This window comes from Bubalus kerabau, chromosome 8, assembly GCF_029407905.1.
Source record: "Bubalus kerabau isolate K-KA32 ecotype Philippines breed swamp buffalo chromosome 8, PCC_UOA_SB_1v2, whole genome shotgun sequence".
Lineage (NCBI taxonomy): Eukaryota > Metazoa > Chordata > Mammalia > Artiodactyla > Bovidae > Bubalus > Bubalus kerabau.
Window position 1 is genome coordinate 12,440,745 of NC_073631.1, and position 13,629 is coordinate 12,454,373.

General features: G+C 39.1%; 2 protein-coding genes across 7 annotated transcripts in view; one reads left to right on the top strand and one right to left on the bottom strand.

The window, feature by feature from the left end:
- The window catches only part of KRIT1 (KRIT1 ankyrin repeat containing), a 38,452-nt gene extending 31,812 nt beyond the window's left edge, over positions 1 to 6,640 (bottom strand). Inside the window, exons 1-3 of one of the 2 annotated variants that reach the window (XM_055589700.1) lie at positions 6,364 to 6,640; positions 2,382 to 2,507; positions 1,108 to 1,267 (exon numbers count right to left, since the gene is read on the bottom strand). In XM_055589700.1, coding sequence (XP_055445675.1) covers positions 1,108 to 1,267; positions 2,382 to 2,483 — 262 coding nt within the window. In that variant the 5' untranslated portion in view covers positions 2,484 to 2,507; positions 6,364 to 6,640. Of the gene's footprint in view, positions 1 to 1,107; positions 1,268 to 2,381; positions 2,508 to 6,251 lie in introns of both variants that reach the window. The other variant, XM_055589699.1, reaches the window with a different exon arrangement.
- Positions 6,641 to 6,837: 197 nt separating this feature from the next.
- The window catches only part of ANKIB1 (ankyrin repeat and IBR domain containing 1), a 155,007-nt gene continuing 148,215 nt past the window's right edge, over positions 6,838 to 13,629 (top strand). For 4 of the 5 annotated variants that reach the window (XM_055589695.1, XM_055589694.1, XM_055589693.1 and 1 more), the window contains exon 1: positions 6,839 to 7,303. The gene's annotated coding sequence lies outside the window, so the exon portion shown is untranslated. Of the gene's footprint in view, positions 7,304 to 13,629 lie in introns of all 5 variants that reach the window. The other variant, XM_055589697.1, reaches the window with a different exon arrangement.

The window sequence follows — 13,629 nt, forward strand, 5'->3', positions numbered from 1 at the left end:
ACTTAGTTACGGAGAGAGGTTTATAGTTTTCTGTGTCCTGGAGTAAAGAAATAAAAATAGTAGTTCAAAGATACTTATCTAGGGAAATATACTTCTAACAAAAATAACTTGTGCTTTCTTATTAGTTTTCAAGCCACTTTGGCTTCCTCTCTTTCTTGAACAAATCATTAACACAATTGAAATATTTTTCTAGAACTGCCATATGATCCAGCAATCCCACTCCTGGGCATATATCTGGAGAAAGCCATAATTCAAAAAGATATATGCTTCCTAATGTTCAATGCAGCACCATTTACAATAGCCCAGACATGGAAGCAACCTAAAAATCCAGCAGCAGAGCAATGAGCAAAGATGTGGTACATACATATGATGGAATATTACTCAGCCATAAAAAGCAACAAAATTGTGCCATATGCAGAGATATGGATGGACCTAGAGATGGTCACACAGAGTGAAGTAAGTCAGAGAGAGAAAAATATTATATATTAAGGCATATATGTAAAATCTAGAAAAATGTCATAGATGAACTTCTTTGCAAAGCAGAAATAGAGACAGAGAGAGAGAGAACAAACGTATGGATACAAAGGGAAGAAGGGGAGGGTGGGACGGATTGAGACACTGGGACTGACGTACATATATACTGCTATGTATAAAATAGGTAACTAATGAGAACCGACTGTACAGCACAGGGAACTCTACTCAGTGCTCTGAAGCAACCTAAATGCGAAGGAAATCAAAAAAGGGGATTTATGTGTATATATAGCTAATTTACTTTGCTGTACAGCAGAAACTAACACAACACTGTAAAGCAACTATACTCCAATTAAAAAAAAAGAAACTGCAAAAATATTTTTCAATTTTTTTTCTTACTTAAAATTATTCAAATATTTTAAAAATATTTTTTAACTTAAAAAGCATTATAGTCAAGGAACTTCTTGAAGGGAGTTTGGTTCCACCTTAAAAAAAAAAAAACCAGAAATTTATGAGTCTTTTTCAAGTTTTTCAATGAAAAGGAACATAAAAAGAAACTGACTTTAATATATTTTTTTAAATGTCTTCCTTCACAAGCAATTAAAACCAACTGTGTTAAAGAGAAAAATTTCTTACCTCTGATACCCTGGTTTGCAGGAGAAATTGGTTTGGTGGTTTCTACTACATAATCCAATATGCCTTGTGTTATTTCACTGTTACCTTGCAGTTTAGTTTCCAACAAAACCTTCTTTCTCTTTTTTTTCTGTCCTTCAATGGGAACTTCATGCAACAAAATCTTGGATGAGAAAAACAACATTAAGAGAATGTTTAAAATAAAATGTACTTGCCCTAAAATACAGCCAGAAATCTTTCTTAACCTTAAGCCTAGCTGCATATTAGAATAACATGTACCCTTTTAGAACAGTATCAATGTATAGCTTCATCTCAGACCTAGTAAATTGGAATGTTAGGGAGTAAGGTCGTGGTACTGAAGTTTTAAACTTCCCCAGGTGATTTAAAGTGTAGCCAGGACTGAGAACTAGTAAGCCACAGCACTGCTGAATGGCAGCCTCCTCAGAATCCTTGCAATATCCTTTAATAGGTTTCAGATAACTAACCTTGAAAAGGCAATTAAAGTAGAATACCCAGAGATGCAGGTTCAGTCCCTTGGTCGGGAAGATCCCCTGGAGAAGAGAATGGCAAACCCATCCAGTATTTTTTCCTGGGATATCCCATGGACAGAGAAGCCTGGTGGTCTACAGCCCATGGGGTCGCCAGCCCATGGGGTCACAAAGAGTTGGACAGGACTGAGCGGCTATGCACGCGTGCAGAGAAGTTAGGTGAAATTAGATTAGACTAGAAGTATTTTATGATGCTTGAATCTGCTGCATAGTAAAGATAAAAATCTGCTTTGAGCTTTTCTTTTTTTGTGCCTCAGTCATGTTTACTAATACTAATAATGTATTCAAGACTTCAGAGAAGTAATTTAATTGCCTAAAATAATTAAAGGTAAAGATATTTTTAAATGAACTGTTAAAAATAGAGTTTTGAAAAATAACCATGAATAAAATTTAGACTGGAATTTTGCAATTTTATTGCAAGCCATTCCAGAAGCTCTAGTAAAAACCAAACTCTCATAAATTATATATGCAAAACTCAAATAAGTAACTTTTACTATCTAAGAATTTACCCATATCAATGAATAGAAAAAAATGGTCAAAATACGTGCAGCAGAAAAAAAAGAAGACATGGTGATGGGAAGAGCTCTATAATCATAAATTCTAGCTTGTCAATATCTACGTTACCAATAAGAATTTACAGGCTATGGTAAGACTTTAAATGTGAATGAAAATGATAATGGAGAATGACATTCAGTGGTAGAAAATCAAATGTTAGTCAACTGTGCTCACTTCATATGACTTAGCTCTGTATTCCCGAGAATTGAGACTGGCAGCATTCTTCGGCCGAATAACAGCAACGTATGCATCCTCTATGTTTTCTGGATTTCCCATTGCTTTATAAAAACAAAGAAATCCCTTGAAAGATTAAAGGAGACATAATCATGATGAGAACAGTTAATAAAATGTTGGTTTTTCTGTCTTAGAATATATGTACTATATAAAAAGCAAGTGAGAGATGACTGATCACATCTCACCACTAGTAACCTCTACACATAATTTCAGATACCTTGTAGTCTTTGTTTCCTTTTCTATTAAAGGTAGATTTTTGTTTTTTTTTTTAAATGGGGATATATACTTTCAGGAGACAGAGGACCTTATTGTTTTCTCAACTGCAAAATAAAGTCATTTTGAAATCTGTAATTCACTTCTTTACATAATAACAAAAAATCTTTAATTTACTCCCTTCCACTGCCTTAAAACTAAAAAATTTCCCTAAAAAGAATGCTTTTAAAATTCAGTAACCTTTGACATTTTAAGTAAACACTAGCTAAAATTTTTTAAAAATTATAAGTATTGTACAAAAATTTTAAATTATTTTAATCTATAAATTATTTAAGTAATAAAACTTTATAAGATTTATTTATAATTTATAAAAATTTTTAGGTTATAAAAATTTTCACTAATTTAGATCCAGACAAACTATAGATAACAGAGAAACTACAATAAAACATTAAGTTTGAGACATTTCATTTTGTGAAAAGTTCTGAAGACATGCATTCTCACTCTATACCTTGTGGGATTTTTTTCAGTTTAGTTTTTTCATAAGACCATCTTAAAACCCACCTCATGCAACAGAACTTCCTATCAGTGAAAAAAATGAGACTTTTTTTCTTCTCAGAATTCCAATTTAGCACTTACTTTTCACCTCAGATTAACAATGACTTCAGGATATAAAACCTACTAACTTTTGAAATGTATGCCTGCCTCTTTGAATATTGACAGTCCCCAGAAGAAAGACACTGTATTATGAATACACTGTATAACATATATGGCATATTTACAGAAACCCTTTTTCTATTAAGCATCTAAAATGAGAAATCAAGTAATTCTTAGTTTTCTAAACACACTTTAAAGCAAATTGATTAAACTGTTAGTCACCTGTTAAAAAGAAAAATCTATTGGCAAAGTGCTTTATTTCCTAATACTTATTACTTACCTAGAATATTTGGTATTGCACAGTACACTGAATTTTTAAAAGATAAACAAATGTGATACAATAAAAAAAAATGAATATTTGAAATATACATACTTCCAGTGACATGAAGGAAGAAAACAAAGGCTTAAGTTAGGAAAAGAACAAAAGCTATTAATATATGAAGACAAAACTGCTAAGGCAGAATCACATGCAAAAGGATTGAAAGAGAGTAATTTGAGCTAAAAATAACAGAAAACTGTATAACTAGTTTGTAATGTGTTTAGACTGAATTTTAGGTAAGCGTTCAAGTGACTAAGAATAGGAAGAATGTGGCATTTTGTTCACCAATCATTCTGTTTTGGAAAATGCTTAGGTATAAGTGATGCTATGTTGCCTGACTAATGATGCTGCTGCTGCTGCTAAGTCACTTCAGTCGTGTTCGACTCTGTGCGACCCCATAGACGGCAGCCTACCAGGCTCCCCCGTCCCTGGGATTCTCCAGGCAAGAACACTGGAGTGGGTTGCCATTTCCTTCTCCAATGTATGAAAGTGAAAAGTGAAAGTGAAGTCACTCAGTCGTGTCTGACTCTTAGCGGCCCCATGGACTGCAGCCCACCAGGCTCCTCCGTCCATGGGGTTTTCCAGGCAAGAGTACTGGACTGGGGTGCCATCGCCTTCTCCGGATGATGCCTTACAAATAAGTGAAGAGGTTCTCATTTGGCCTGAGACCTACCAGGCATCATTTGAAAACATATGGGCATTTCTCATCTCTATGACTGGGTGAAAAATGGGGTGAACAGACACCATTTAGTCCTCATGGGGCAGGTCCTGTTGAACAAACTGCCAATAATGTTGCTAATAAGAAACGTTTACTACATAGAGTACAGATGGACAAATTTAATGAAATTAATTAATTTATTTAGGCCATGCCACAAGACTTGCAGTATGTTAGTCCCCTGACCAGGGACTGAAAATGGGACCTAGGCAATGCATGCACAATCTGAATTAACCACTGGACCGCCACACAATCCCCAAGATGGACAAACTTTCAAAGTATTTTTGCAGTGTAGAAAAAGAGAAGATTCAGTACATGAATATAGGTATTGTAAATTTAGTTACCAGAAGTCAAAACTGACAAGATGATTTGTGTGTGCAGCTGCTCAGTCCTGTCGGACTCTTTGAGACCCCATTGATTGTAGCCTACCAGGCTCCTTTGTCCATGGGCTTCTCCAGACAAGAATACTGGAGTGGGTTGTCATTTCCTACTCCAGACAAGATGATTTACCAATTTGCAAAGTACATGCTAATATAAATTAGCAACAATGATCAGAAAGTGTACTTCATGAATTAAAAACAAAAAAATGGAGCATTAGGGCTCTGTAGGATGTACCTGATTCCCTCTCCTTCATCCTTAAGCAAAGTTTCTCAACTTTTTAAAATAATATGAATAATTACCACCACTTACAATGATTATTACATCCTAGATACTGTGCTAAGGGCTTTACATGCATTAACTCATTTTATTCTTCCCCAAACTTAATGACGTAGTTATTATTGTTATTATCTCCATTTTACAGAAGAAAAAAACCGAGGCGGAGTAGCTAAGTTACTAGCCACTTCTCTACTCTCATTAAACGATTTAATATTTTAAAGCATTATAGTATTAGAGACAAGAGATGGCAACTAAATATCAGTAAGAATTTCCCTCCAAGGATAGGCTGACCATTAAAAATTTCATCCTTTTGCCACTCAAATTGGCTTACAGTAATAAAAAGAGAGGAAATAATAATAAAGCAGAATAGAAAACAGTCATTGGTGCTATTTCTAGTTTGCTCTGTTCCTGTCCTTTCAACCAGTTCTACCAAACATTAGGTAATATGAAAAAGCATCATCAGTAATTTTCAAGTTCTTTCTTTCTGTTAAGTCACATTCTATTCTGTAAGATATTTAATAATCTTCAAATAACTTTTGAAGGCAATTATACTAAATCTGACTAACAGAGAAGGAACTAATGAATTCCTACAGTGAATATTAGGTATCTTTGAAGAAGTTATTTGGGGGAGCCTGATTTCATCCGTAGTATATCCAAATATACTTTATATCAAGTCCTACTGTGGTTCCACAACCCAGTTCTAAGGGGAAAATAACCAATACACTAACATGGGATTAAGTCGAAAAGACCATAAAATATTTGATTTTCTATTGTTATGAAAACATTTTCGAGCTTTTGACATTTTCCCCCAAATAAATAAGGACATCAAAACAGTTAAAAGACATGATGGTGAAGGAAGCATTGGCAAGCAGACTGAAGTTAAAAAACCTCTCCATGCGTGAGATGGGAATGGAGGTGAAATCCGGAGTCAGGTCAGCTAGATGAAAAATTTCTGGTGAAGCTAAAAACACCACGGAGAAACAAGCAAAGAAAGACAGCCAAAAGCCTTAAATGATGCAGAGGACAGAGAGGAGGGGCGAGCTGCTGTCAATCGCTTTTCCTGAAGTGACAAAAATAAAAACTTCCTAGGAGGTTTTTCCTCGGCCACCACCACCCATCAGCGTCCATTACCAGAAAAGGGCGGGCACGCCTCTTTGCACAAAGAGATGCCACCCAAAAAGTCTTTGGCGTCTCTGTAACTACTTATAAGAAATGAAGTCCTTGCCTAGATGGAGACAGTTCGGCCTCCTACCTCTCCGTCTCTCTCGTTGGAGTCTGGACCGTCCTCCTCCACGTCTCACCCGTGCTTGGGGGCCGAGTGCCTCCCGGGCCGCTACATTCAACTCAGAGGGTGGGACAGTCACCTGGGGGCGGGGGCGGGGGCCCTTCACAGCTTTCTCATTCCGCCTTCCCTTCGCTTTCCCAGCGGCCAGGCCCAACTTCCTGTGACAGGAAAACACTCGGTCGCCAGTTGAAGCCGCCCGGCGTGTGCGGCCGCGACCCACACCCGGCAACTCGAGAGATCCGGTCTCTGGGATCGGAGAGCCTCTTGTCCACCGGCTCTTTATTAGCCTCTGCTCGCCTCTGAGCTCTGCGCCATACACACTTCACCTGCTTTCTAAATTAGGGGATTCCAGGTCTTCAAAGGCCTTAGCGTTCCATCCCGCTGCTACCGGGGCGAGGAAATCGCTTCCGGGTTCACACCCCTTGAAGCCTCCCGGTTGGCGGGGAAGAGCTTCCGGGGCAGCGGCTGAGGTGCTGCCGTTCCTGCCGCTTCTCGCTTGGGGTGCCGGCTGTCTGGGGCTGGTGGCGAGCGGCTCGGGGACCGGGTGGTGGCGGCTGCGGGCGCGCCAGCAGCTGAGCCGGAGGCGGGGGAGGGGAGGAGGACGGCCCGGGCTGCGCGCGCGCGCGCTCCAGGCTGGAGCCTGAGCCGGACTTGACCGCGAGGCGGAGGCGAGAGCCACCGCCCCCTCTTCCCCTCCCCCGAATAAGGCGGCGCGGCGGCCGGAGAGGGATGGGGGGCGCCCGCCCAGTCTGAGCCTCGCCGCGGGCGCCTCCAGCTCTCGCTGCGTCCCCACGGGCCTCCAGTGCGCACTCTCGGCCCCAGCAGTCTCTGCCAGGCGGGCGCGTCCGGGCCAGCGAGGAGGGGGCGCACGCCGAGAAGAGGCGTCCCCCCGGGTGGGTGGGGCGCAGAGAGTACCTGAGGTCACCGGCTCGGCGAGAGAGACAGGGGCGCCACGGCGGTGGCAGAGCTGCAGAGCTGCAGGGTCCACCCGACCCTTACCCTCAGCCCGGGAAGTAACCGTAAGTCTCAGCCTCGCCGTGCGGGTCTTTTTGAGGCGGTTTCTACCCATTTTGAGCTCCGAGTTCAGCGCTACCTAGTTCACGCCCTCCCGGGACTCGTACAGATGCCGTCTCCCTTCTCTTCTGGAGGATTGTCTGTTCCCGTCTCTGAACAGGCAACATCCTCTGTCTGCCTCCTGTGAGCTTTTCTGTCAGCGAATTTGCAAGCCTCGGTGTCTCCGTGGCGCGTCCCAGCCTCCTCATCTGGATGCATCTCCTTGTCCCTCCGTCCTCAAAGGATCTGTGCCCTCCCTCTATTTCTGTGTGTACCCCGGACCTCACAGCCTCCCCCGCCCATCCTCTGAGACGTGGAAAGCCACGGGTTCGTCCGTTCTGGAGAGCTCGAGAGTCTGGAGCGGGTGGATGGATGAAAGCGTTCTGGAGGGCTGTGATGGGTGGGGATAATAGCTCCAGTGAACCTTTATTTTTGCAGCTTTCTGCCACTACACAAAATCGGGCCGCTCCCCTGGACCTCCATTCCTCTCCTCTCCTGTGTATATAAGCTGTTTTCTGTGTGTGACTGTTTGAGTCGCAGGAAATTGGAATTAGAGCTGTAATTAAGCATCTCCGGAGGAGGTTTGGAGAATTAGTCTCACAAGCTGTATTCACACGAAGTGGCATATTGAACAGTCTTGTATTGAAATGAAGACCCATTCCAGGGGAGATTTACTAGTAGGTCTGAGAAATCCGTATGAAAAACGGAAGTCTCATATTTTCAAATGTGTTTTGGTTACCTTTTGATAATTTTAGTGTTTTGGATTTACATTTAATTCTTACAGTGTGTGTGATGTGAAAACCTTTGTACTGGAAGGTTTTGCTTTCTTAGTAAAGGAAAAAAGTAGCTAAAGTGATTTTTGATCATGTCATATTATATTTGTCAAGATATTATTTGAAATCCTTAATTCCACAGAGATCTTTTTGAATTTGGTTTGGCTCAGCCACCTACAGATGTTACTCACCATTGTGCCTGTCACCTTCCTGTTTCTTAGTTTAAAGAAAAAAAAAAATTCACCGTAAAAACCATCAACGTGTATTTCCAGATTTTGAACTAAGCATTTTTTTCTTCGTTAAAATTTGGTTTGCTTTTTTTAAATTGCCACTGCAGAACTTTCCAGAAATTACCCTTAAGAATAACTGTAACGCTGTCAGTGTCTGGTGACTTGGGTGCCTTCATGTAGTTTATACTTTTCAAGGCATTGAAGAAAGCAAAAGATAATTTAAGAATGATTTTCCTCTGTGTATTGCAGGCTCTCTGTTACTCTTCTTTAAATTATTCTCTTATGTAGACTGGTAGCTTTGGGGGGAGGGGTGTGTGTGTGTGTGTGTGTTTTCCTGAAAACATTATCATTTTGTTCAGAAAGGTAAATGTATTTAAGAGTGATTTTTTTTGTTTGTTTGTTTTCAAAACCTCCCAGCAGTTGATTTGAGGCTATTATTTGATTTATAACTGCACACTGTTCACAGATTTTAGTTTGAAGTAGGCTTAAGAGATGTAGCTCCAGCTGTCTCTCTGGAAATGTACTTTGCTGGCATGTTTCAGAAGCCAAGCACCGCACAGAGTCAAATGTATTACTAAGGGTGTGGTTTTTACGTTTAGTAAAATGGGAAATAACTTGAAGAAAATCTTTAAAAAAAAAACTGTATTGACCTCTATTACCTCTGGACTTAGAGTGGAGAAGATAGGGCTGTATCTCCACATTATGCTTTTTCCCTCATCCATTGCACTGGGAATTTTGAGTTTTCAATATGAAAGTGTTCCCGAACCATGCTGCCTGTGCCATAAGTGTGGGCTGTAACAGGTGGCTGCTGAGACATGGGAGAGAAATTTTGTTTGCTACTCTTTTATACTCCTATAATGGGAGCACTACCCACTTTTGAGAGAGTTGGGGTTTTTTTGTTTCCTTCTCTGGGGTGTGCATTTGAACTTGTGAAAGTGAAATATGTGTATTTACAACTTACTTGTAGGTAAAAGCTTAAACTAATTTTCATATATAAATAGATGGAAGAACCAAGATTTAAATTTATCTGATTCTCCTCCAATGGAAGTTAGGAAAGATTCCTCAGTGTTTTGGGTACTTTTCCCCATTTGGGGATGCACAGTTAATTAGATGAAATTTTAAAATATTTCTAATATTGAACTTTATATATGACACATTTGCCAAAACAGATTTGAGAGTGACTTCATCATTATTAAAAAGACCAGTCTGAGAGGAGTTTCTGTGCATGGTCTTAAAATGCGTAGGTATTTTGTTTTCTTTCTTGAAGTGTGATTTCCTCAGACAATAGTATTGGTAATTTGGAGATTCTTTATTTTTCAGACAACCTCAGATTACCTGTTTTTTTTGTGTGTTTTTTTTTTCAGATAACTAACTTTCATATTCACTTCATTTCAGTAACCTTTATTAAATGCCTACTCTGTGTACCAGGCTGTGTGTTAGATTCGGGGACTCCAAGGATAAGTAAATTAAGATTCCTTTCCTTATTGAATTTGCCTTTCTGTATATTTGACTGTGATTTTATCCATATACCTTTACAGACATCTCTAATACGTTTTTAAGTCACTTGACCATATTTCAGGATTGTTTGACTTCCTTTCTATGAGAATTAACACAGTAAAGGCCATTTATTGAATGTTTAATTCACATTGACCACCATGTATTTAGTTATTACATTATTTCATTTGATTCTTATTACTTTCCTAAGAAGTATTTTATCTCCATTTAAAAACCACACAGATTCTGGTTTATAGTAATGCTGAATATTGTTTTATTTGTTATACGCTAGAAAAGATTTGACATTAAGATTTCCCATTAAGGAAAAAGACTTGTAATATAGTTGAAAGTGAAAGTTGCTTAGTGATGTCCGACTCTTTGCGACCCCATGGACTATAGCCCATGAAATTCTCCAGGCCAGAATACTGGAGTGGGTAGCTTTTCCCTTCTCCAGGGATCGAACCCATGTCTCCTGCATTGCAGGCAGATTCTTTACCAGCTGAGCCACAAGGGAAGTCCTTGTTAGATAGTTATGTATAAACTTGTTATATAGTTATAACTGTTTAATTTTTTTTCTGTAGGTAAAACAATTTTTAAAGTTGAAGTAAAGTTGATTTACAACGTGTTAATTACTGCTGTATAACCATTTGATTCAGTTATAGATATATATACATTCTTTTAAAAATACTCTTTTCCATTATGGTTTATCATAGAATATTGAATGTAGTTCTCTGTGATGTACAGTAGGATCTTGCTTCTTACCTATTTAGATAAAAACTTATATCTGCTAACCCCAGCCTCCTGCTACATTCCTCTGCCAGTCCCCTCCCCATGGCAACCACCAGTCTCTTCTCTTTGTGTTTCTGTTTCATAGATAGGTTCATTTGTGTCATATTTTGAATTCCACATACGAGTGATACCGTGTGGTATTTGTCTTTCTTTCTTGTTTACTTCACTTAGTATGATAATCTCTAGTTGCATCAGATCAGATCAGTCGCGTCCTACTCTTCGCGACCCCATGAATCGCAGCACACCAGGCCTCCCTGTCCATCACCAACTCCCGGAGTTCACTCAGACTCACGTCCATCGAGTCAGTGATGCCATCCAGCCATCTTATCCTCTGTCGTCCCCTTCTCCTCCTGCCCCCAATCCCTCCCAGCATCAGAGTCTTTTCCAATGAGTCAACTCTTTGCATGAGGTGGCCAAAGGACTGGAGTTTCAGCTTTAGCATCATTCCTTCCAAAAAAATCCCAGGGCTGATCTCCTTCAGAATGGACAGGTTAGATCTCCTTGCAGTCCCAGGGACTCTCAAGAGTCTTCTCCAACACCACAGTTCAAAAGCATCAATTCTTCGACGCTCAGCTTTCTTCACAGTCCAACTCTCACATCCATACATGACCACAGGAAAAACCATAGCCTTGACTAGACGAACCTTTGTTGGCAAAGTAATGTCTCTGCTTTTGAATATGCTATCTAGGTTGGTCATAACTTTCCTTCCAAGGAGTAAGCGTCTTTTAATTTCATGGCTGCAGTCACCATCTGCAGTGATTTTGGAGCCCCCAAAAATAAAGTCTGACACTGTTTCCACTGTTTCCCCATCTATTTCCCATGAAGTGGTGGGACCGGATGCCATGATCTTCGTTTTCTGAATGTTAAGCTTTAAGCCAACTTTTTCACTCTCCACTTTCACTTTCATCAAGAGGCTTTTGTGTTCCTCTTCACTTTCTGCCATAAGAGTGGTGTCATCTGCATATCTGAGGTTATTGATATTTCTCCTGGCCATCTTGATTCCAGCTTGTGCTTCTTCCAGTCCAGCGTTTCTCATGATGTACTCTGCATGTAAGTTAAATAAGCAGGGTGACAATATACAGCCTTGACGTACTCCTTTTCCTATTTGGAACCAGTCTGTTGTTCCATGTCCAGTTCTAACTGTTGCTTCCTGACCTGCATACAGATTTCTCAAGAGGCAGATCAGGTGTTCTGGTATTCCCATCTCTTTAGAATTTTCCACAGTTGAATCATATTGCTGCAAATGGCATTTTTTCATTCTTTTTTTATATAGCTGAGTAGCATTCCATTGTGTATATGTACCACATCTTTATTCATCCATCAGTGGACATTTAGATTGCTTCCGTGTCTTGGCTGTTGTAAATTGCGCTGCTTTGAACATGGAGGTGGTACATGTATCTTTTTGAATTATAGATTTGTCCAGATATATGCCCAAGAGTGGGATTGCTGGATCCATATGGTAATTCTGTTTTTAGTTTTCTAAGGAACCTCCGTATATTTTCCACAGTGGCTGCAACAACTTACATTCCTACCAGTAGTGTAGGAGGGTTCCCTTTCTCCACACCTTCTATAGCATTTGTTATTTGTAGACTTTTTAGTGATGGCCATTCTTACTGGTGTGAGGTGGTAACTCATTGTAGTTCTGATTTGTATTTCCCTAATAATTAGAGGTGTTGAGCATCTTTTTGTGTGCCTGTTGACCATCTGTATTTCTTCTTTGGAGAAATGTCTATTTAGATCTTCTGCCCAGTTTTGGATTGGGCTGTTTGTTTTGTTTTTGACTTGTAAGAGCTATTTGTAGTTTTTGAAAATTAAGCCCTTGTCAGTTGCATCATTTTGCAAATATTTTCTCCTATTCTGTAGGTTGTCTTTTCATTATTTTCTTTTTTTATGGTTTCCTTTACTTTGCAAAAACTTGCAAGTTTAATTGGGTTCCATTTGTTTATTTTTGTTTTTAATTTCTTTTGCCTTTGGAGGCTAACCAAAGAAGACATTGATATGATTTATGTCAGAATATTTTGCCTATGTTCTCTTCTAGGAGTTTTATGGTGTCATGTCTAATGTTTAAGTCTTTAAGCCATTTTGAATTTATTTTTGCGTATGATGAGAGGATGTGTTCTTTTTACATGTGGCTGTCCATCTTTCCATAACATCACTTGTTGAAGAGTTGTCTTTTTCTCATTGTATATTCTTGCCTCTTTTGTCGAAGATTAATGACTGTAGATGTGTGGGTTTATTTCTGGGCTCTTTGTTCTGTTCCATTAATCCATATGTCTGTTTTTGTGCCAGTACCATGCTGTTTTGATTACTGTAGCTTTGTTGTATTGTTGGAAGCTTGAGAGGGTGATGCCTCTTGCTTTGTTCTTTTTCTTCAGGATTGCTTTGGCAATTCTGGGCCGAATTTCATGGTTCTGTATGAATTTTAGGATTTACACATTTTAGTTCTGTGGAAAATGTCATGGGTAATTTAATAAGGATCACATTAAACCTGTAGATTGCTTTGGGTGGTATGGCCATTTTAACAATATTAATTCTTCCAATCCAAGAGCATGGTATATCTTTCTATTTCTTTGACTCATCTACAGTTTCCTTTATTAATGTTTTATAGTTCTCAGTGTATAAGTCTTTTACCCCTTGGTCAGGACAGGTTAATAATACTTTGAATGAAAGATTCTAATTTCATAAGGTATTAGTATCTTTTATTTACTGGAACAGATGAATTGTATAGTATCAAAATGTAGTTTTCAGTTGTTTAAACCTTTGAAAAGACACTCTGAAGTTCTGTATGCTTACCTGTAACATAGATTTTCAGGCATATGTAACTTTTTTTTTTTTTCTAGTTAATCAGGGGGACCAAGAGCCTAGAAAATGTACTAAAAATATTTGTATTCTCCATGAAGGAGAGAGTATTGAGCAATATAAAATCTATTCAGCTTTTAAACATTTTGAGTTTAATTTTAACAGTTCTTTGATGCCTTGAAGAGTTTTGGTTTCTGCAATGAAAAT